General features: G+C 42.9%; 1 protein-coding gene across 5 annotated transcripts; it reads left to right on the top strand.

Annotated features, from left to right (window-relative positions):
• The first annotated feature begins 7,643 nt into the window (after positions 1-7,643).
• cd99 (CD99 molecule) lies at positions 7,644-24,197 on the top strand. Of its 5 annotated transcripts, XM_082524139.1 has the most exons (15): positions 7,644-7,730; positions 7,785-8,031; positions 12,393-12,425; positions 12,508-12,567; positions 13,034-13,066; positions 13,276-13,323; positions 13,488-13,526; positions 13,910-13,963; positions 14,402-14,479; positions 17,959-17,979; positions 18,239-18,259; positions 18,627-18,647; positions 20,934-21,044; positions 21,142-21,195; positions 22,545-24,197. In XM_082524139.1, exons 2-15 carry the CDS (start codon positions 7,971-7,973, stop codon positions 22,571-22,573), a joined length of 663 nt encoding a protein of 220 aa, XP_082380265.1. In that variant the 5' UTR covers positions 7,644-7,730; positions 7,785-7,970; the 3' UTR covers positions 22,574-24,197. The 5 variants fall into 5 exon arrangements, with proteins under 5 accessions (XP_082380265.1, XP_082380267.1, XP_082380268.1 ...); XM_082524141.1 differs by lacking the exon at positions 17,959-17,979; XM_082524140.1 differs by lacking the exon at positions 7,644-7,730 and having other exon boundaries at positions 7,769-8,031.
• Positions 24,198-24,386: the final 189 nt, after the last annotated feature.

The following is a 24,386-nucleotide window of genomic DNA, read 5'->3' as shown; positions in this document are numbered from 1 at the left end:
TCAATGAAAAAAAGTAAGATAATACACTATATACAATGGTAGCATACACAGTATGTGATTATGGATATAGTTGGAAATATGGAAATATGGAAGACATAAACTATATAGCTTGGAAGGTCATGGAAGGTCCATTATGCATGAAGTGGTGACCGTGGATGTTCACAGTGTCCAGTGACTTATGACATCGTGATTGAGGAGTTATAGAGTCTAACTGCTGTTGGGATGAATGATCTGTAAAAGCGCTCCTTCCTGCAGCGAGGGTGTTTCAGTCTCTGACTAAAGGAGCTGCTCAGCCCACTTACAGACTCATGCAGTGGGTGATGTGGGTTGTTCATGATGGATGTCAGCTTTACTAACATCCTCCTCTCGCCAACCACCTCCACAGACTCCAGGGGACATCCCAGCACGGAGCTAGACCTCCGCACCAGTTTGTCAATCCTGCTCCTGTCCCTGTCCGTGCATCCACTCCCCCAGCAGGGCACTGCATAGAAAAGGGCAGATGCTACCACAGTGTCATAGAATGTCCTTAACAGAGTCCTGCAGACTCCGAAGGACCTCGGTCTCCTCAGCAGGTGGAGTCGACTCTGGCCCTACAGGACGTCTGTATTTGTAGTCCAGTCCAGTTTCTTGTTGAGGTGAACACCCAGGTACTTATAAGAGTCCACTATCTCAGTGTCTTTCCCTTGGATGTTCACCGGTGTTGTAGGGGGTGACTTCCTCCTGAAGTCTATGATCATCTCCTTTGTCTTGCCGGCGTTGATTTGGAGTACGTTGGTCTCACACCAGCCAACAAAGTCACTGATGACCCCCCTGTATTCCTGATCATTCCCGTCTGATACGCATCCAATGATGGCTGTATCATCTGAGAACTTCTGTAGATGGCAATCGTCCGAATTATAACAGAAGTCTGAAGTGTGAAGGCTGAACAGAAATGGTGAACCGTGCCCTGTGGTGCCCCCGTGCTGCCCACCAGTGGCCGAAGGTGGTGCAGGATGAGCCTTTCCATGGTCTTCATCAGATGAGAAGTCAAGGCAACAGGCCTGAAGTGGTTGGGCTCCCTGGGGTGTGCGATTTTTGGCACCGGAACCACACAGGAAGTCTTCCACAGTTCAGGAACCCTCTCCAGGCTCAGGCTCAGGTTGAAGATGTACAGGCCCACCTGACAGAGCTGGTCTGCACAGTCCCTGAGCAGTCTGGAGCAGATTCCATCCGGACCTGCTGCCTTCCTTGCCTTCGTCCTCTTGAGCTGATTTCTCACCTGATCAGCTGTGAAGTAGATGTGAGGCTGGGCTGGAGTGGGGGGTGGGGCTCGCTTTGTTGTGGATAGATGTGTGGATAGGGGTGAAGCAGGGTTGTGGTGAGAGGAGAGCTCAGGTGACAATGGCATTGCACCGGGAGGGGGCGGCGGCAAACGGAGGGGGGTTAATGGAACCTGGGGGGTGGGAGAGGTGATCAGTGGGCCATTGTCAAAACTGTTAAAAAACAGATTCAAGACGTTAGCCCACCCCCGGCCAGAAGACTCCGCGGCTCCTCCATTGTCCTGGAAGTGTCCAGAGATTTGTTTCATGTTCCTCCAGACGTCTCTGACGTTTTTCTGTTGGAGTTGGTTTTCCATCTTCCTCCTGAAGCGCTCCTTGCCTTCTTGGATCTTGTATTTAAGATCCTTTTGGACTTTCTTAAGTTGAATGACATGAATAACACCATTTATTAAACAGAACTCTTTTCTCTTGCATCTCAATGAAGGTCAGGTTAGCAGTTTGCTCATGTTGATCACTTTATTTCAGTCAGGGTCACTTTAAATCACTCATACTGCAAACTAAAGCTGCTACGTTTGTCATTTTAAAGCACTTCAAAGTCACTTTAAATCTCAATTGTAAATTTTAGACTGTTACTAAACCATTTTTTCCTTCAAAGTGTATATTTACTCCCCTTACCTCAGTCTCAAAGAGTATATATATTTATTCTTACTCTTCTTATATTTATTGTTGTTCTTTTGCACTGAATGGAACTGGAGCCTCGTCGTCTCCTCTCTCTAATTACTGAACTGTATATAGCAGAGATGACAATAAAGTTTACTTTGAATTTTAACGTGACTTTGAGCTGAGAAATTTGTGCTTGGTGGTGTTGATGAAACTGCAGGTGAGCCCTTTTCAAGTTCAAGAGCTCTGATATCAGTCGGTATAGCTCCATCTATCACTGCCACCATCCTCCTCTGCTTGTCCATCACTACAATGTTCAGTTGGTTAGCCATCACCAGTGTGTCACAATATTTATTATGTTTTTATTATGTCATACAACAACAAAGACCTATAAAATCGAGTCAGGTTGGATATTTGGGTAATTCTCACAACATTAGTGACAATTTTATAAGCTTTATTTGGCTGTGCAACAAACGCTGTTGCCAGTAGATGTCAGCCATGAGTGAAGTGAATGAATAGAATAGAATAGAATAGAATAGAATAGCCCTTTATTGTCATTGTACATGTACAATGAAATTTTGAGTGCTCCACACCAACTGTGCAGAAATAACAAGCAGGAGAAATATCTGCAGGCAGGAGTAAGGCACACATTAGAAGAACAGGTTGGAAGTAGTGCAGGGCTTGAGTGGAGTCTGTCTTTGAGTGGCCTGAGTGATGATGGTTTCTCCGAAACACACAAACAGGAAAACGGGGAATCAGGACTGGAGTCGAGAAAACAAAACACAACACACGGACACAACGGGCAGGTCGACCGGCGAGGACTGCCAGACCATGACAGTGCCTCATATTCATCATGGAGTCGGAAGGGAGAGAGGATGCTCTGCCTATTCCTGATAAAAAATTAAATGTTATGTTTTTATTTTACTAGTTCATAAACAATTCTGCCCCCAGGTCCAAAACGTACATAAATACACTATAGACATACGTTATAATATATCTCAATGTACCTGTCCACTGGTTAATTACAAAAGCACGAGGAAGCAGAGACCTCACCACACAAGCACACTCCCAACCTACTATGAGAGTGTGCACGTTGTTATATATAAAAGGTTTTTTTAGTCTGTTATTTTTACAAATGTCAAGAAGTCAAAGGAGACCACAGCATGGCACATGTTTAAACAAAAAAGGTTTATGCATTAAAATGATTTTTTAATCAAACAGACACCACAACAATGGCCCGGTATCACACAATTACATGATCTTAAACTGAAGCTGTCAAATCATCATGAAGCAGTTTAATTCAAGCTGCTTTTCATATTTTTGCCCAGCAGATGTCACCAAAGAGACTGTGTTAAAAGTAGAGTATTGAACCTTTTTCAATACAAGCTTCAATGCTCGAGAAAAACTTAATTTGGCCATCACTACTGAAAGCTGTTCAAAAGGACCTAAGAACAACTGAAACAAAAACCAAAGGCTTGGTCGACGGCCATTCTTCTTACAGGGTCACCTTGAACAATCCCTCACCTGCATCAACCCAGGTGTATAAAGCTTAAGCTCCTCCCCAGAAAAAACTGTGTGTCACAAACCGGGCCGCACGGCCATGACAAAAAACCCAGACATGATTAGGAAGGTTTCCAGACTACTTTATTTATTTATTAATAAATAAAACAGAAGAAAACCTACTGTCAAAAAACACAAACTGTGGTGTGTGTAGTCAGTACCATCAGCAGAGTGAGGGAGTGCATGGGTGGGAAAATGGCGCATGTAATGGTGTAAAAAGCCAAACCAAACGCCTGGTGGCATTTGGTTTGGCTTTCCCCGAAAAAAAATGAGCCCAACACAGCTATTTAAGGCTTTTTATGGAGCCTTGGCTCACTGGCCCAGGTGTTGCCAGTGTCACTGATTGTAAACGCAAACTCCGCCTCTCCAACACCTGCAAACAAGACACACATAAGCCAAAAGGGTCGTCACATATGCAAGCAGTTATTAGTTAAGTTACATATCAAATACTTTTGCACACTAGCATCTATTTACCCCTTCTGAGGCTTTTACACAAAAACACCAATACACAATTTTGTTAACACGATTCAAGAGACAATTAAAAAAAAAACTCTGATAAACTTTGTTGTTTTTTCCCTCTTTCTTCCATAACTGGTAAGCTCCAAATTTGCACTCCTATAAAAAGGCTTGGAATCTGCCACTTCCTGTTTGACTCTTTGCAATAAGTGGAATGAGTCCTTGATCAGTGATCAAAGCCCACTGATCAATAACCATGAGTCCCATTCACAGAGAGTTGGGGAATGGCTGCAATCACAGCATTGTAAGATGGGGTCAGATGTACCCTTAAGCCCCCCTCCTCAACTCAGAGATGGTCTTTCCCTTTTCACGTAAACGGAGAAACCAGTGAGTGGACAGAAGTGGACAGTTCTTTGGTAGCTAGCTCGTCTTGGATTTACAGTACTTGCTTAAAGATGCAGTCCCACCACCTCTCTTACCACTTCTATGAACCGAAATGTTTTGTAATTACTGAATGCATGTTTTTGATACCATCTCTTCTCTTTATTGCACCTGCATGCATAAAAGCCTCAGTACAAAATTAAAGCATGATCATTACCTTTTCCTTGTGTTATTTCTCATTGTGTTTGAAGCACAATTGAAAACAATAATGTTATGGTGTAAACCAACACCAAAGAAGAGGTGAGGTGGTTCTTGGGGCTGGCTGGCTATTATCACCAGTTCAGCTTTGCCAAGCTGACCAGCCTGGCATAGATTAGTATGGGAACCCTAAGATCAGTAATGAAGCATGGAGACAAGTGCCTGTGATCAGCTGACCTGTGCTGATATTCTTTCTGGATTTTGCCACACAGCATTCAGCAATACATAAATGAGTCATCACGACTGCTAGACATGTGGAAATCACTGAGTTAATCTAATCAGCAAAACTTTAACTTGATGTCTGCTACTATTGATGTAACCCAACTTTGACCATGAATGTCACAACTGCTCTGTAGCAATTCAGCTTCAAACTGCAAACTAACCAGTGGAGCCTGCACTAAACTGTTTAGGAGGTTCATGCAACCTTAAGACATCAATTTGTTTTGGAAGGATGTTTCCCCACATGAAAAGAGAACTTCAGCAGCTACGTATAGATCCAATGTCTGTTTAAAAACCTCTAAAATTAATGGGGACATTACATGTGAGCTTTTGTTTTCAATTGGTACTGAAGGAAAAGCCGGGAGGTGCCTTAATTAGAAGTTTTGTGCAGATATTTACATGATGCTACATGTGTACAGATGTGTTTTGTGACCAAATGATGCAGATCTGTCTTTTATTGTTTCACATGGATAAAAATCCACTAAACAAATAACTGTCCTCGATACGTTAAGAAGGAAATGCAACAATGATGCAGTAGAATTTAGAGATTCACTCTAACATGTATCCTGTCAAGTGAAAGCCTCGATACTAGCTCAACGTTACCCATGAAAGGGTTAGCTTGGAGCTAGCAATGCACTGTTTTAATGACATGGCAATCTTTTCATTTTGTAAAATAGTAAACAGCATGCAGAGCACTTAAAAGATGTTCTTCCTCACACACTCACTTGGTTGAAGCAGCATTTTCCACTGTAAAAACACAGAGACTTTGGTAAACCAGTAATAACATGAATTCATTACATTAACTGTCACTGGTGACTGCCTACAGCCAGCTTTACTAGTGTCTGTTTAGCATGACTTGTCTTTCATACCTGGTTCGGTCCAGCCATGCTTTAGATGTGGTTTAAACAAGTGTTTAACCAACAATTTCTATTTACGTATTGACGTTTAAATCCATAGGTGTCTATATTTCTAATGTGTTCAGTGACACATGTATTAGCTGCCATACTCGTGTAAAGAAGTTCTTTCATGCTACACCAACTGGTTAAATGTCTGTTTATTATGAGAGATAAGAAACGTGCTGATTGCTGTTCCTCTCTATGGTGCAAATGAAATGGCTTTGAGACTGACATAACTTTAACAGGCTGATGGGGTATGTCATGCTGCCAGGTGGGCAGGCAAGGCTGAAATACTAGTTTGTCAATGTGATACATGGAGAAAGCAGTGACATGGGAGTTTCAAATGTGTCTACTAAAAATAGAATAGAATAGAATTCAACTTTATTGTCATTGCACATGCACAGGTACAGGGCAACGAAATGTAAGTATATTACAGAAATGGGTCTATTATGGTATGTTATAATGTACACGGTATGAAGTATGTTGTGAATATTCTATAACTATAAGTATGTACAGGCTGTAGTGAGTACAAGCTATGTACAGGATATGAACAGGATATAAATATGAAAAACTATACAGAATATGAAATAAATAACTTTACAGAATCTGAGATATACAGCTATACAGAAATGGGAACTATGCAAGTTGTAAACAGTTGTAGGGTTAAAGATTATCGAATGTACAGAATGATTATTTACACAGAGCTATACAGTAGTGCAGTTAAGATAAGTGAGGGTGTAGATAGTTTCTACAGAGGCTATATAAAGTGCTAGTGGTTGTGAGTGGTGGTTCACTCCATGTTATTATTGTGTTTGAGGGTACAGTTGTCCATTGTGGGTGTGTGTATGTTCAGTCCATGAGTTAACGTGGGTCAGATGTCAGGAGGCAGAGTTCAGGAGTCTGACAGCTGTGGGGAAGAAGCTGTTCCGGTACCTGGTGGTCTTAGTCCGGAGGCTCCTGTGGCGCCTCCCAGAGGGCAGGAGGGTGAAGAGTCCATGTGATGGGTGACTGGGGTCTTTGATGATTTTCCCAGCCCTTTTCAGACACCGCTTCCCGTAGATGTCTTTTATGGCAGGAAGTGGTGCTCCGGCGATGCGCTGGGCAGTTTTCACGACCCTCTGCAACGCCTTCCGGTCCGAGGCAGAGCAGTTCCCGTACCAGACTGTTATACAGGTGGTCAGGATGCTCTCGATGGTGCAGCGATAGAAGTTCACCAGGATGTCTTAGGACAGGTGGTTCTTCCTCAGAGTCCTCAAGAAGAAGAGGCGCTGGTGAGCCTTCTTGACCAGCTTGGAGCAGTTGGTCGTCCAGGTGAGATCCTCGGAGATGTGGACTCCCAGGAACTTGAAGCTGCTCACACGCTCCACAGCCGTCCCCTTAATGTGGATGGGTGGATGTGGGTCAGCATTCCTCCTGTAGTCCACGATGAGCTCCTTGGTCTTCTCGGTGTTAAGCAGCAGGTTGTTTGTGTCGCACCACTCAGCCAGACGATCCACCTCCTCCCTGTAGGCGGCCTCATCGTTGTCACTGATGAGGCCAAATCTTGAATGAGTTTGAATCTCAGTGACCTCAAGGTCAGAAGTTGAGTTTTCTGAAACTCTTGTGATCATTTACAGGGATCTGATAAGCAGAAGGCATCCCAGGTGTGTTTATGTTGCAAATCTAGATCAGCTCTTACTGTTTATAGTTCTCTGTAATCACACAGGCATGGGCATACACCCCTGAACTGTTGCATGTCATAGTAATCATAGCCAAAAATCAGATTACTTGTAAAAGTTAAACTGGAACAAAAATGGATGAACAATGTGGAGAAAGGGTGTAAAATGACAGAGGCGGACACACACTAGGCGGCACACACGTTTCAGAAACTGTTGCTGGTTCTTGTTGTATAAGCTGGTTAGGAGCCTGAGCCCTTGGGCTACAACCAAGCCAGAAAATATGAGTCATCCCATGAAAGACCTCCCACCTGCCTTAAAAAAGCTCAGTCTTATATAGCTACAGGCGTAACTGAAGTACATAATCAGCAGCAAACATACGAACTGCAATATTTATATCGGCTGATGTAAATTTTGGGGAAATCACTGAAAGATTTTAGGCTCCGTTTGCTGTTCTTGTATCTTTCCCTGCGTCTCACGCACAACGCCCTCTCAGAGGCTGCCACACCCAGTCTGTGCTTCACAGGCAAAGTTGACTCATGAAGTGTAAGAAGACACCAGCGGAGTGTTTCTGAGTCCACAAATACCCGCCGCCGACCCGCGCACACGGCTAAAGAAGAGCCAACATGAAGCTTTGTTTGAGGATTGCGGTGCTGCTTTTCCTGGTTACTGGAACATTAACACAAGGTAAAAGCACAGCTGCCATTATTATTGTGTGTAACTGCTTTTTAAGGTCACGCGAGACGAGTATAGCGAATTAAAAAGTTGTTTGGCCACTTGCCAAAAACAAACAAACAAGCAAATAAACAAAGAAGCACTTCTTTGAAAAGCTGGGTATTATTTCGTAGTAATAACGTCTGCTCTTTGCACATGCGGACGATATGATCCACACGCGTAAAATAAGACAAATGTTTGTAATAACGTGTAACTTTTGAGGACTGTGGTTCAATGCACACAAAAACCTGCAACCTGAGCACACGCTGAACTGTTTGCCTCGATCCAAACCGGGATACTCATCCTTTATTCACAATTTATTTAGTTCAGCTCACGAATCCGAACATTGTCTCTGTTAACAACCCTCCTGTGCGCACAAACGTCTGAAACTGCGCGTAACACGTCTCTCAAAACTTTAATGCGTGTGCGCCAATCGCTGATCACGTCATGCCCACGTGGGGTTTTGAAGCAAATTTAATGTTGCCAGCTTCGCACAGATCTACAGATATAGGCTGCGTTCAATTCCCAGTGTAAAACTGGGAGATCTGGGCTTCCTGTGTGGGGTTTTTGTGTGCTTTTTCAAATAAAGCGGACGTTTCTTTCGCTAAACAAACTCATAACCCGTTTATTAGAAAACATGTATCAGTTACAGACGCTACACAGTAGCCGCCGAAATGTTCGAGTTATTGATTGAAGGATGTTCCTCCCAGAGCGCAATGATGTCATTAAAGAGTTTAGGCTTGAAGCTCATATCATTTGCAACATATTCCATACTCGAGATGTTTTTTGGAATAATTACATTAACACTACATTTCATATAATGTTGAAAAATGTTTATTACATGTTTGTTACAGTGTCCTTAGTGTGGTCCTCTGGTCTTTTTGTTCTTTGGGTCAAACACATGATAGCTGGTTCCTCTGAGGTTTCCAGGATTATTTCCTTTTTTGGGAATACACCAAATTCCAGAAGTGGAAGCAATTTGTCACACGACTGCTACGAGTTTAGAGCGAAAAGATGCTGCTCGTCAGGATCAAGCAAACAGTTTTATTTTCATTCATTTACAAATGAAGGTTGGGGTGCCTGTAGAAAAGATTGTGAGTGCGAGTGTGAGTGGGCCTGACGTGGCTGGATATCTGTTTGGACTAATGTGAGAAGATCCAAATCAACCAAGCTGATCTTCTCCTCGGTTCAAACACTAGTGTCCAAGTCCCTGTTCACTTTACATTACATTTATTTGACCTCTTGGAAATCCAGTTCATGTTTTGGAGACGGACAAATAACCACAACGATAATTCAATTCAATTTTATTTGTACAGGACCAAATCACAACAACAGTCACCTCAGGTGTTTTATATTGTAAGGTAGAGCCTACAATAACACAGAGAAAAACCCAACCCAGTGGGAAGGAAAAACTCCCTTTTAACAGGAAGAAACCTCCAGCAGAACCAGGCTCAGGGAGGGGCGGGGCCATCTGCTGTGATTGGTTGGGGTGAGAGAAGGAAGACAGGATAAAGACATGCTGTGGAAGAGAGACAGAGGTTAATAACAATAAACACATCACACTAAATTACAGACATTAAAGACACTAACAACAAGAAAGTGCTCAGTAACAACTCCAAAAATCAAATACAAGTAACACACATATCATATCACATCATATTATACACATCCAGGATTTGTTCAACATAGTTATACTCCAAGGTATAAACTTTTTCCACGGGAAAACGTCATGGGGACAAAAATACATCCATTCATTTTCTGCCACTTATCTAGGTTTGGTGTCCTTTCTGCATCCTGTTTGGGGGCGTTACTAAGCTAGCTGACAGATATCAGTCCAGCCTTTGTGAGTGTCAGCTACATTTAAAGTTTGCACGCCATTTGCACGTCTTCCTCTGTCATACTTCCTGTATGAAACTCAAACAGAGCTGGTATGGCAAACCACAGGCATGCTTTCTAAAGTAGATGGCACGCACTGTAGTAACTGAGGTTTTCTACTTCACCCACAGCTCGTCACGATACTTTGCATAAATCTTAAATTATAACTGTAACCCAGGAAACATGCCGAAACACCCACACTGGCGTGCTCACCGTGGGGCCATACGTGCATGTTTGATGGGGAATTGATATTTGGAGAAAAGAATTAAAACACATTCCAAACTGCAGAACTCCCAGGATGGACCTCTGAGCCATCGTCTTACATCACCTGTCACAGGTCATGTGACCATGAGCAACACTGAATCAGAGCCACAAAGAGCTGATCAGTAATCTACATGTAATACATATTGTCCTGGCATGAGTCAGAAAAGGCCGTAGGTTTGTGGTGCTGTGTGCATATGTGCGTTTTGTCTGTCTGTCAGCACGATACCTTCAAAGCTGTTGACTGAATTCTGGGGGGGATTAGAGTGGGCTCATGTCCACTCAAATGTTGCTTACATCCACCAAGGTTGAAACAGACTGAGAAAAATAGACTGAAAAACTCAACTTGACCCCAAAATGTGTCAGATCTTTAACGACAGAACTGTGAAGAGAGGCAACGTTGTATGTTCAGTTGTCTTGTATTCAGCACAACAACAACAGTCGCCTCAAGGTGTTTTATATTGTAAGGTAGACCCTACAATAATACACCCAACAATCAAATGAAGAAACCTCCCTTCACACAGATCTACAAATATAGGCTGCGTATATATTACATAATAAGCCAAACAATTAAACAACAAACTCCCAGCATGGATAAACTAATTGTAGGAAGACACCAGAGAATGAAACTAAAATGAAACAAAATCCGAAAGCTTCTGTTGTCCATCACCTGCTGCTGTACAACATTTGTCATGCTGCACTCATCTGGTCACAAACTATATTTAAAAAGTGCAAAGCAGATAAAAGGAATATATGCAAAAACTAGTTCGAGTACTGGCCAGAGAGCTGCCTTAGTGCAGCTTCGTGCTTCTCGTTTCTTGTTTTTCTGTTTACTGCTGCATTCATGTGGTTCAAAGTGCGTCCTGGTTGTGCTTTATAACCACAGATGAACCAAAAGGCACACGAGTCCTCTAAGACAGCGGTCTCCAACCTTTTTTGCACCACGGACCGGTTTATGCCCGACAATATTTTCATGGACCGGCCTTTAAGGTGTCGCGGATAAATACAACAAAATAAAACTAGTACCGGTACCGAAAAAAGAAAATCTATTCATAACACACGTGAAAAGACCCAGGAAAACCGCGTAAATGCTAAAAACGATAACAAAATAACGCTGAAAACTGATAAAAACCCTGAAAACCAGACATTTCAGACCTGAGCCTCAACTCTCGCGGACCGGTACCGGTCCGAGGCCCGGGGGTTGGGGACCGCTGCTCTAAGACGGTCTGCAGAGCTGCTGCTCTGAGGCAAACCTGTCTGTGGGCGCGTACAGTACAAGATCAACGGGCCCAGCAAGTGCTGGATTTCTGCACTTGTTCAGGCAAAGTGCGGCTCACACCTCCTACTTTCAGTTGTGACTCGTGCTTTTTACAGCTTCTTGATGTGTCAGTCAGAGCTGCCCTAGCAACCAGCAAATACACTGTATGACTGTATCCAACACGCAAGGGGCACAGTGAGCTGTGGGCCCGGCACATCTGGCATGCGATTAGTGTGGACTGTGGGTTGTGACGACTCAGTGCTGCTTTCAATAGCACAGGGAACATTCTGACTCCATTCTGCAATAAAAACATGAATAGGTAAAAAATTCAATTGGTTAATTTCAGCCAGTTTTCCCAGTTCTAAGTTCGACTTAGTGAAACTGGTATTTAAGATTAGTTTTACAAAGTACAGATCGTGAAGGTATTTAAAATATGTTAATAAACAAAGGCTACAAATAAACAACACGATACCAAACATCTTAATAATTCAGTGATGATATCGTAGAAAACATGATAGAAATGTAAAACTATGGCGTTCAGCGGGAAATAAAAACAGCAGTCACTGTGAAACATGAACCTCACATCTACCTGCCACCGTCCACACTGTGCATGAAACCATCTAATGTGACGTCACCATTCTGGACATGTTCGCTCTGCTGGTACTCCCAGCACTCCCAGTACTCCCAGCCTTCCATTCATGACCCAGGTCACTCACAGCTTCCCACCATGGGCCCACACGGGCATGTTTGTGTCTGCTAGTTAAAGACTCAGAGGAAATCAGACATGCTGACAAAGCTGGATATAAACATATATAGATATAAATATAAAGGGTATTTATGTGAAGTGTGATGTAGTGTGACAGTGTTACCCTCCTGTGGTTACAGTCAACAGTCTCCACTATTAAACTGTAATGCTCTTCCTCATGTCTTCTTCATACAGAACTCAGCCTGGAGGATGGGTTGGATGAAATAGGTGAGTGACCGTCACATCGGGCACTTTTCCTAGCATTGTTTTTTTAAAGGTTTCATTCACTCGTTTCTTTCTGTTTCTTTAGAAACGACAACCCAAAAGCCCAAAGAGAAGCCAAAGGCACCAGAGCAGCCCAATAAGGATGGTTTGTAGTATTTCATGTGTTACGACTGAACTTTGAAGCACGCCATCAGTGGCCTTTTGTTTACAGTGATGTATACTACACATATGATGATCTGTGTTAGTCTGTCCCATTGTCCTGAACACAATATGTCAGTGCTCAGTAATGACATGAATGACATACATATATATGTATATATATGAGATTACAGGTGTATCCATTGTAACATATCGTCTGTGTAAATCAAACTCGATGAATCAAACTTGGATGTTTTTCATGCTCTTCTTTGTGGCTCTGGCAGTCATTCGTGCCATCTTTAAATTTCCCAGAAACTGCTTCATAATAAGAACGTAAGACTGTGAAAGCAGAAATAAAACGGTATAAATATAGATTTAAACGTATGTCCCAGTTGATATGCTGCACAGCTTCCTGTTTTGAAGCCACACACGTGGACGGGTTAACAGACTAATTCCATGTGTTTCTCCTTCAGGTGAGCTAGACCTTTGGGATGCATTTGGACCAGGTAGATACGCTGACGTCTTATTTTACTGATTGTCTTCTGCTGAGTGTCAGAATTTGTTCTGCGTAATATATTTGTCCTTTTTTAATCTCATGTCTGATTTTTACTTCTACAAATGCAAAACTGTTAAGCATAAATCATAAAATAGCTCCTCGTTAGCCATGCTTGGACTGTCCACCACTGTTTTGTTTAAATTAATCTTTCTTCCACAGACGAGCCACAGCCGGAAAAACCCAAGAAACCAAGTCCTGGAGACTCTGGTAGGTCTGACAGCCTTCATACATCCTGTGCTTTTGTATCATTTGTGATGCAGGGACATTGACGCTAAGATGGATTTTACATGTTTGTTTTGTGTGTGAGTGTATTTGAAGGTAAATGAATCATCACTTACAGTGTTTGAAGAATTTTCTTTTTTATGTCACAGATTCCAATGGATTCAATCTGGGAGATGCTGTCAATCCAGGTAAAGACATGGATCATTCCCATCAGTCACTCCAGTTTTGTTAGTAGTAGCAATGGTGAGTACTGGGAAGCGTTTCCTTTACGCCTCAACAAGGGTGAGAGAGTGTGGAGCGAGTTCATCTGTGCTCGAGCTGGCTGGCCCTCCCCCACCTGCTTTGAGCTGTCAGCTGTAGATTCAGTCTGGACTCAGTCATTAATGTTGAGTCTGGCTGATTGACTGCTGTGTGTGGCTCAATGCTAACATGGTGCTATCTGCACAGAGCATGGACGTATAGCACTGCTGCTGTGCTCACAGGTGGGCCTTTGCCCACATAGACTTTAATCCATCTGCTCTGTTTATCGTATATATTATTATTGGTTCTCATGATGCATTTGTATTTACAGGACCTACCACTAAACCTGACAAACCTGCTGTCAACCCACCAAAGGGTGGAGGAGGTAAGCCTCTGTTTCATAAGCTGCTGTCAGTGGCAGGTTGTTGGTTCGACACTGATTTATGGATGAGATTCCAGTTTAGCAGCTCTGACCTGAGGCTCTGTCTCTTTGCTTCCCTGTCAGTTCTTCAGTGCACATCATGAAGGCAAATAAACATAATAATTGAGGCATTTTGAGGTTTTGGTCAGATATAATCACGTGACCTTACATATGCTTTTCCTGTCACAACCATGAATGGAAATAAATTTACCTTTTTAAGATATGACAACGACTGAATTCATCAAGAAAACCCACATTTGTGTTCATTGATCATCAAGCAGTGTCTTTGTGGCAGATTTTCAGTCTCAGCAGATGTTGTTAACATGTGGAAACAGCTGTAGCAGTACAGAAGTGTTGGTGTTCTCATGTGACGGCATAATTGGTTGTTCATCATTTTTTCAGGTGGTGGAACGTTTGATGATTCCGACTTGTTTGATGTAAGCAATGGAGACTACAAGCCTGATGGAGGCCGCTCAGGAGGTACGATAACGGTTGTTTTATGATGTTATTTCTATCGTTTTTTATGTCTCTGTCTTGGCTCTGTGTAACCCTAAATCACAGGTGTCCAGCTCCAGGCCTCCAGTGCCCTGCAGGTTTTAGATGTGACCTTGACCCAGCACAGCTGGTTTAAATGACTAAATGACCTCCTCAACATGTCTTGAAGGTCTCCAGAGGCCTGGGAATGATTTGATTCAGGTGTGTTGACCCAGGGTGAGGAGTTGGACACCCCTGGGATAAATGCATCAGGATGTTACTCGTTGTGCTTCCAGCTGTATACTGCTGGTGTTTGCAGCTGTAGACCTTTGATTATATAAATGACAGATGGCACTATAACACGGTCTAAATCTGCACTGTAGCTGATAAGTGTTTTGTTACTGCTGTTATGCAGTTTGTTTCCCATTTGTGAGTCAGAAAATTCAGTGGTTCCAGTTTGTATTTAGGAAACATTTTGGAGTTTGTGCAGTACTTCCTCTCTGTTGTTGTGTTTTGTTGCCCTTCACTACCGCTGACTCTGCCCAGCTGCTATAATGGTATCATGTGTCACTGGAAGACAACAACACATTGATATAATGTCACGGTAATGTTGACGCCCTGTGGCTCTTCTCCAACACTGTTTCATTATTTATCCTTGATGTTGTCTCGAGGGAACTAAAATTACTTAAAGACAAAAGAGACAGTTTCATATGCACAGAAGCAACTATCTTTTTATTTTTAGTCTTTATTGCAGTAGATTCTTTTGGCCGTCTTTATCATTGAGGTTAATGCACTTTGGCCCCTTATTTGTTATTTAATGAGTTTACTGCACATCTGTTTAACCCTTCCATGCATGAATTATGACAGCCGCACTCTGGATGTTTTTCTTTAGTATTTTTATTCTTCTTTAGGCTTAAAAAAAGATTTTTGAACTTCTTCTTTTTAAACGTGTACTTTTCAAAGAGTTTTTTACATCCACTTAGGTAGACAACAGGCACACAAATAAATAATATACGCTGTGTAAAAACTATAAAATAGCTCAAATATTTTTGATAAAAAACATGTCAATATAACAGCATGTATATAAACTATAACAAATAGGGTTTGGAGGGACACATCAGTGTCCAGTGCAGTGGTTTATGTGCAAGTATACCATCAACACTGACAGACGTACAAGTAAACAGCCTTTGAATAGCTGCAGTGACCGCTGTGTGAAAGGTTAAAAAGCTGCGATGGAGCTTTTGGAACTGTTTTTATTGGTCACATTTGGAGGTTTGAGGATGGGACATAAAAGCATTTTCACTTTGTTGTTTTTGTTTAGACTTGAAGTGGTCACCAGGGGCCCGTTCTTCGTACCTCGCTAAGTAGGTTAGCCGGATTAGATTGTTGACGATTTCGCGTGATCCTGGATCAGTCGGTTCCCCGAAGCTCATCCGGGACTTGCTGTCATAGCAACAGAGCCGTAAGCGTAAACCTGCTGGGGAGCAGGTTTACTTTATGTAAACAGGATTAGATCGCGGCCACGCAGGTATGTCCGCGTCATTCATACGAAAGCAACAGCGATATTCCACCACTGTTTCACCATAAATAAATAACATCAATGTAACTAAAGATAATGCAGCACTTGATCCTTTTATTGATTTCACACAGATACATACAGGTCATTTCCTAAAAAAGGGAAATGTACTATTAACATTCTATTACATGTATGTGATTATTACAGATGTAATTCATATTTCAGAGTAGTAATAGTAAATTACTTCATGTAATCAAGATGAGAGACCACGGCTATAAAAGTGAAGGTGGATTTGGGAAGTCTGTCGCAGTCATATCCTGTCCGTTTACGCGAGCCACCCATTGCGGAAGGTGCAAGATTGATAAGGAGAGTCCTCAGAATTCAGCATATATTGCGGGACAGACAGGATCCTTTAGCTCAGCGCGACAGTGTGCTCATAGAGAGATATCGATATTCCCGTGAGGGTATTATTCACTTAACCAACTTGTTGACGAGGGGGTGCAGGACCACCACCTGTCTTTTTTTTTGCTCTGCCCTTTTCTTGGTTGCTGTTATGAACAAACAAACAGATTATTTCAGGGTCTCTTTCCAAGAGACGACAAGCAATATAAGTGATAAATATTACCATTCTGTAGAATATTCTTATATTTCACTTTTACTTGTTCCCATGTTCTAGTGGGTCCTGTTGTGGCTCTAATGTGAAAGGGGATATAATATAACATATTATAATATAATATAATGTAATATAATATTGGATAATATGGTGTGATATGATAAATCTACCCTACCGCCTACTGGTGTTGGCCAGAGGGGCCGATGGCGCAATATGGCAGCCTGGCTTCTGTCAGTCTGCCCCAGGGCAGCTGTGGCTACAACCGTAGCTGCCTCCACCAGTGTGTGAATGTGAGAGTGAATGAATAGTGGCATTGTAAAGCGCTTTGGGTGCCTTGAAAAGCGCTATATAAATCCACTCCATTATTATTATTATTATTAAATTACTTACGAGTTTGATTTGTCAGCAACTTTCTGCCAGCCCTCTCTCCTTGCTTTTGCAGCCTTTGCAGTGTTCTCTTGCGTTTTAATTAAACTCTGAAACTCCTGAAATCCCTCACTCAAGAGTTCTTGCTCTGCTGCCGGAAAATACCGAGCACGCCCCTTCGACATTTTCGCCGACCAATCAGCGGGTTGCCGATCAATGTTTCTACTATCGATGCGTAGCCCCTTTTACGACACCCAGTGATGTCACATTCCTGCGTCCAGCTGTACTAATCGTCAACAGCAGGTGTGTTCGGGGAACCGGATTAGCGAGCTCACGGTTAGCGCGATGATTTGATCTTGGATGTGTCATTTGATCTTGGATGTAGTAAGCGACGTACGAAGAACGGGCCCCAGAACTAGAAAGGTGCTACGTTAGGACCAGTCTGAGGTGCTCCTGTGTAGATCAGTACTGAGCTGCTGATGCTGTTCTGCTGACCTTTAAATGGTTAGAAGCTATTTTTACCAAAGGACAGATCAAAACGTCTCATCATTTATCAGAACTGCTGCAATGTTGTTTCTTCTTATCATTGGAAAAAAGGAAAATACAGAAAAACAAGTGTAGATCTTTTTGTTTTTTAATTCCTAGATAACAGGACACAGGCCTCGAGGGCTGGTGTCCTGCAGGTTTTAGAGATCACCTGAATCACATGATCAGTTCATTCCCAGGCCTCTGGAGACCTTCAGGACATGTTGAGGAGGTCATTTAAATCAGCTGTGTTGGATCAAGGACACATCGAAAACCTGCAGGACACCGGAGGCCTGGAGATGGACACCCTTGGTCTTGGTTTAGTGACAGCATTAGAATAATTAGTTGTATTTTGACCAAAGACAGGAAAGACAAGTCATGACTGAGGTATGTGATGTCATGTTGATTTGCTGTGCTGAGAGTCTGAGGTCAGCTCTCTGACTGACGTCTAACCTTTTCTTCCAGGTCGTGCCATGGGTCCTCAGGGTATGCAGTATTTTGGTTCATCTTGTCTCGTTTTTACCTTACAAATATTATGACTACATGTTTCATTTAACAAGAGTAGCAGGAGTGCACTGCTGTCCTAAGTTATCATGCCACAAAAAATACTTATACTTTGCTCAAGATCAGCCAATGAGCACAATCGTCCTCGTGTTAGCATTAGCATGACATGACATCAGTGTCACAGTATGAAGCACGTCTGTAATAAACACTGTTGATTAATGTGAATCCCGTGTTCTCACAGGTGGCGCTGACCAGCCTCAAGGTGAGTCCCACGTTTGATCTTCAGTCCATGCTTTGCCTGGACGAGTGCAGAAATGCAGCACTCGATGGGCCTGTTGTACTGTACCCACACACACACAGGTTTGCCTCAGAGCAGCAGCTCTGCAGACAGTCTTAGAGGACTCGTGTGCCTTTTGGTTCATCTGTGGTTATAAAGAACAACCAGGACGCACTTTGAACCACATGAATGCAGCAGTAAACAGAAAAACAAGAATCCAGAAGCACGAAGCTGCACTAAGGCAGCTCGCTCGTCCTCGTGTTAGCATTAGCATGACATGACATCAGTGTCACAGTATGAAGCACGTCTGTAATAAACACTGTTGATTAATGTGAATCCCGTGTTCCCACAGGTGGCGCTGACCAGCCTCAAGGTGAGTCCCACGTTTGATCTTCAGTCCATGCTTTGCTAGACCTGCACAGTGTGTCCTCCATATGAGGACCATGCTCAGTCTCCAGCACTAACAGTGTTCTTGTTTTTATGATCACGTGGAATTTGTTTAAATGTGGTGATGATGTAATCATGAGCTGTAATAATAACAGTGGATCATTTGGTTGTGCAGTCGCTATAAAAAGGTTTCAGCACATGAGACCAACATTTATCTATTCGGCCTTGAAGACGCGCAGCCCTTCTTCCTGTGTGTTCGTCTTCAGAATCGAAGCTCTTGAGTTGTTGTTGGTCATTTCCTGTTTCCTGTCATGGAGGAAGCACCACAGAATGCCTCTGCTTTCCTACATAAGTTTTTATCATTATGGACTTCCTGTTACTAGTTGTTTTGAAAGCTCATTACCTTGGTGGGTAGGAGCTGGATTATGTGCTGGCTGTTTGATGGGCTGCATTTTGTTTAAGTTGCTAATGGCCCCCCGGTCTGGTTCCTCTGGTTAAAACCCTGCTACGATTGTGTCGTTGCAGATCCAGACTTTCTGTGGGGCCACATCCTGAAGATGTTAAACGCTAACATGCCCGAGGAATTCTATGTTTGGATGTCCAACTTAAAGCAGATCTTAACACCTCTGTTAGAGCGGGCCATGGATCTGTTACAAGCTGTGCAATGAGCTGTTGGGTCATGCGGCGGTTTACAAAAGCTGTTTTCAATATCTGATGGACTCAAAATGAGCAGTTAGACATGTTGTTTTGCTGGGTGCCAGGATTGTGGTCATTGGGATACTTTTTTATGTTACTTCATTTTCTGTGTAATTTGTTGCTGTGCAAACAAATGTGTGCTTTGTAGTACTTTGACAGTCAGAGGGGACCACATACCAGCAGCACCTCATACTGGGAGAGTTTTTTAAAGAACGTCTGACTGTGAATGCAGCTAAATATCACATGTTCATCCATGTTCATGACAACTGGTTTGCTTACTGGAAATCAGGTTTTTTACTGCCATCCCTTTGTGTCAGGACACGCCTGCGTATCTCTTCCACAGTCGGCATTCTTAGGATAGCACGCATTGAAAGCCTCAGCTGACACATCCAACATGTAGAGCTGCAAACTTCCCGGGGTAGACTTTCTGATGTGTGATCCGATGATGCTTCTTCTCTCTGGCACAGCTCAGCTTCTGAACTGCTCTTTGTGTGACTGGACTTTTGGTTTTTGCTTCGAGTCTTTAAGGGATTTGGATTTTATTTTGAGAAAAGTGTAACACATAATAATAAAATCATAAAAGCAGCTTGAAACGGTCAGTGTATCTGAAATATGATTCCTAAATCCACGAGAGTTGTTGTGCTGTAGGATTTAGATTTTATAATGACCTCGACTTATGTCCCAGTATCATAATAACATAACAGACACATCACGCTAAGCCCTCGGGGGTCCTGTGTGAGACAGGAGAGCAGTGAGTGACATTCTCCACATTTCCCAGCAGTAAGTCATGCACACAGCTGCCAGCCTGCCTTGTTTTCTTGTTGTTTAATATCCAGGCAACTCCCTGTTTTAGTGATCGGCAGCATCATGAGACAAAGCTCAGTGACTCAGTGTGGCTTCAAAGAACAGCTTCATTATTCATGCTGCCACGCCCTGCACTGGAGCTGCTGCATCTGCCTTTCATTTGCCTTCCTGCACATTTTCCCAGTGCTGCCAGTAACTGTGGCATTGAAAGTTATTAACGCCACAGGTACCGCCATCGTGTGGTGAACTGTGGTCATTACAGCTCATGGACTGGGTCTGGATCAAGCTTTTTGAATTGTTCCTAAAATCTTAAACTCTAACGATCATGTTTGTGAGCCAAACAAACACAGAGCGCTGTTTCGATTTCTCACTTGAGCAGGTATCAAGTTACAAGTATTTGCAAACATTTGCCACTCTTAAAGCAGAGGTGCCCAACTCCAGGCCTCGAGGGCCGGTGTCCTGCAGGTTTCAGATCTCACCCTGGGTCAACACACCTGATTCACAGGTTTAGTTCATTCCCAGCCTCTGGAGAACTACAAGACATGTTGAGGAGGTCATTTAGCCATTTAAATCAGCTGTGCTGGATCAAGGACACGTCTAAACCTGCAGGGCGCCGGCCCTCGAGGCCTGGAGTTGGACACTCCTGCTTTAAAGTGATTTTACTCTGATCTTGATAAACGAAGTCATTTGACATACCGATTAAAAAATAGAATTTGAATACATTTAAAGTGGGTCCCTTCCAGTAATGTCTGTGTCCTTTTTCCGTTCGAAGGGAGTGGTCCGATTGCAGGAATCATCAGTGCCGTAGGCGTTGCCCTGGTGGGAGCAGCGTCCAGTTACTTTGCTTATCAGAAGAAGAAACTGTGCTTCAAGCTGCAGGGAGGTCGGTATCCCTCGTTTCTGTAATAATGAGTTCAGTATTACTGCTGATTACAGATAACAGGACTCTGACATCATCCTGATAAGTGTTTCTGATCCAGGTGCAGATCCAGAGAGTGGTAAAGGACACCAAGGCACTCATTCCGAGCCTCAAGGTAAGTTCTCACAGTCCACGCACGGTGGCGTGACACGCCCCAAAGCTGCCCGCGCATGCGCCACTTTTGGTGTTGTTTCGGACGGCCTGCGCATCTTGATTTTTGTAACCTGGGTTGAAGACGGGAGTGTACGATCGTATTCTCTCCACCACCAGGGGCGAAGGGCTTCAACAGAATGAAAAATGTGAGGTTTTTGGAGAAACAAGACTGTTTTCTTTGTTTCCTGTCTTTACTTCTACACCAGTGATAATTCACAGTTTATTTGTGAGAAGGCTGCAGAGCGTCAGGGCTCTGTGACACGGCCATGAATCAGGCTCAAGCTGGCTGCTTACTACGAAGTTACAAAAGGTGTCTTAACTCATTCACTGCCATTGACGTCTATAGACGTCAATTACGTTTCCAATGGGAGGGGCTAGAATACAACCTCGGGCAGCTTGTCAGTGAACATCAGACTGCTTGAAATGTATTTTTCACAAAAAGCTCGTTTTCTCCCTTTTTTTGGTCAAAACAGGCATTTTTGGTGGAACCCACCTCTCTTCTACAGCTGATTACTAAAGAATGGAAAATGGTAGAAACAAGCTTTTTTTTTTGGATGGAAGAAGAGAGTCTGTTCTTCATTTTGGTAGGTTCAGCGTTTATATGATCATAACACACAGTTTTCTGTGGCTCTTCAAAAATGAGTAAAAATGCTCAAAAACCCTGGCAGTGAATGGGTTAATAAGGAGTGTTCACTGGACTGAGATCTGCTGAGGACAGCAGCATCACCTCATCAAACCGTTCAGTGAACCTTCATGACGAGACCACACCCATCACCAAGGTGATCACTGAGACCTGCCTGGGGTGCTTGACTGTCACGCTGTCACAGAGTAACAGTAAAGAGTACCTCTCAGCCCCTCATTACAGAGTAGATTCTAGTTACTGTAGCTTTAGTGTTACTTGTTTTCTCAGCTGTGACACAGGAGCGATGACTGGTCAGTCAACAGTTTTAAAACTGTTACGCTCTGAAATGTGTGACCTGAGCAGTGAGTGAGCTTGTTTGCTAACAGATGTTCATTGATATGATAAAGTCATGTTAAGTGTGAACTGGAAGGAGAAAAATCAGAGTGCACAAAGTGAATATTTAAAATGTTTGAATGCAGATCAGTCTGCTGTTCGCAGCTCGAATACTAAAGAATGATTAGGGGGAAATAATCAGTGATTATATGTAACAAGTCTTAAATGAAGGTCCGATGGAGCGTGATATTGGCAACATCCAGAACAGCACCAAAAAGACTAACTAAGCCCAGCCTGCCCCCTGGTGGTGACTGTGAACAGGCACTGGCTTATCGCTGTGCTCTTTCTAACTTCAGTTCTCAGCAACCTGCTCCAGACAAACTAGACGCGTCTCTCCTGCTGCCAGAGGACTTCATTCAACTTCCAGTCAGCCTTGTTGGTGGTGCTTCTGCAGCCTGATCGACTTAAACCAGAACTACAACTGTAGCCCAGCTTGAAGACTGTCCATTTGCAAACATCTGAGTGTGCATCTTCTCTTTGTGTCTTTAACAAAAATCAGAATATCCCAAAGGTGATTTGAAAGGAGCATTGTATTTGTGTTTGTTGGCTGTGTGTAACTACTGTAAAGATGAATACTCTGGCACTGTGGTAATACACACATTTATTTTAAAGTAGGTGCAAATATTCATGCAGGTGATATTTTTAACAGTAAGTCTCCTCTGTAGGGTTCCCGTTTAAAACACTCGTTACTACAGTTTACTAAATACACACATATACTATTCAGCGTAGCGCACACCTCTGCAGCACACCTCTGCAGAGAACAGGGATATAAAAGCTGCTGGGCAGCGCAAAATGAACACATCCAAACACAGCAGTGACCCCGTTTGGAGCAGGGTGTGTTCATGCTAGCCAGCCTGGTCCCTGGAGGTGTTTCAAACTGAAGGAGAGCTTTCATTAGTTGAGCTGTAGTTTAGGCTCAGTGTGTGACCGATGAAAATCAACTGAAAATGTGTATTTTAGAGTAAAAGAACCGTGTTTGTCGCATGATTTAAGCGTTTAGTGGAAGTGCACATTCTTCAGGAGGCCACGCACATTTCCAGTGCTGGTAAACGACAGCAGGAAGCACAGCCCGTGCTGAGCGCATGGAGATGTTTGTAGTGTTGGTTGCAGTGTGAGCACATCTGTTCATGAAACACAAAAAATGCACATTTATTATTGCACTCGTTGTAGCCAACTCTTAGGATCTTTGCTCTTAATGTAACATACAGCACAAACATGAGTTTCTTGCTATCTTGAGCTTGATTATAAATATTCATTTTCCTCCGTCTGTCCAAAACCTTTTTATCGTCCTAACAGTCAGTCTGCTGCTTTGTAGATGAACGCTCAGAATCAGCAGCTCTTTATCAACATATGATTTATGCCAAAAGATGAGAAGTAATTGTACACAGTGTCCTAAATACGATGTCACTAAAAGTTTGAACATTTAGCAGCTGAATTCAGGTGTTTGGTATATTTACATGGGATGTGTAGATGTGTCGGCTCATGTTTAGCAAACAGAGAGTTTGTGAAAGGTTTAATGAATCAGTGCCTCAGACGAGCAGCAGCCACAGATCACTGGGCCGACGCATTTATGCTCATCAGGTGTTTGTTTTAGTGTGACACGTTGTGTGCTGTCCCACAGACTCACACTGGGACATTGGTCATAAATGAGCTTCACATTACAGTCTGAGGGCTCATCAGCAGACACTCAGACTGTAATGTGATGTGAACTCTTACGATGCTAAAATATTGAAATAGTTTGCATCCCTGTGAGATGTAGATAGTTGGGGAGCTGGTGTGTACAGATGCTTTGAGCTTTGTTAGTCTGTTACTAATTTGTCTGGGTTTACAAACCGAGATGTGATCCAGGTTATTTAGTTGTTTACATCTGACTTAGATGAGAGAAATGTTGCATTTGTGAGTGGATTTAATGTACGCTAATGTTTCAAATAAAATGATCTGTGTTTGTATTTTGGAACCCTCGTTGTGTTTAACCTGCACCAAGTCCACACAAACGTACCTGAGCAGCTGAAAGTCTGCTCCCATTTTTATGCTTCATTTTAAATCCTTTTGTTGGAGTGCAAAGGCAAAGCTGATGGACTTGTTTCATATCTAAATGCTTCTCTAGTTTTTATGAGAATACACATATTCAGGTAAAG

This window comes from Aulonocara stuartgranti (assembly GCF_965226115.1).
Source record: "Aulonocara stuartgranti genome assembly, chromosome: 23".
Taxonomy (NCBI): Eukaryota; Metazoa; Chordata; class Actinopteri; order Cichliformes; family Cichlidae; genus Aulonocara; species Aulonocara stuartgranti.
Note: the sequence above shows the minus strand (reverse complement) of the source record. Positions and strands in the feature narration are given on the sequence as shown.

Coding starts and splice junctions, on each gene's coding strand:
- cd99 (XM_082524139.1), top strand. CDS start 7,971: ATGAAGCTTTGTTTGAGGATTGCGGTGCTGCTTTTCCTGGTTACTGGA. Junction 13,324..13,487: donor ACCAAGTCCTGGAGACTCTG/GTAGGTCTGACA, acceptor TTTATGTCACAG/ATTCCAATGGATTCAATCTG. Junction 21,196..22,544: donor CACTCATTCCGAGCCTCAAG/GTAAGTTCTCAC, acceptor TTCTAACTTCAG/TTCTCAGCAACCTGCTCCAG.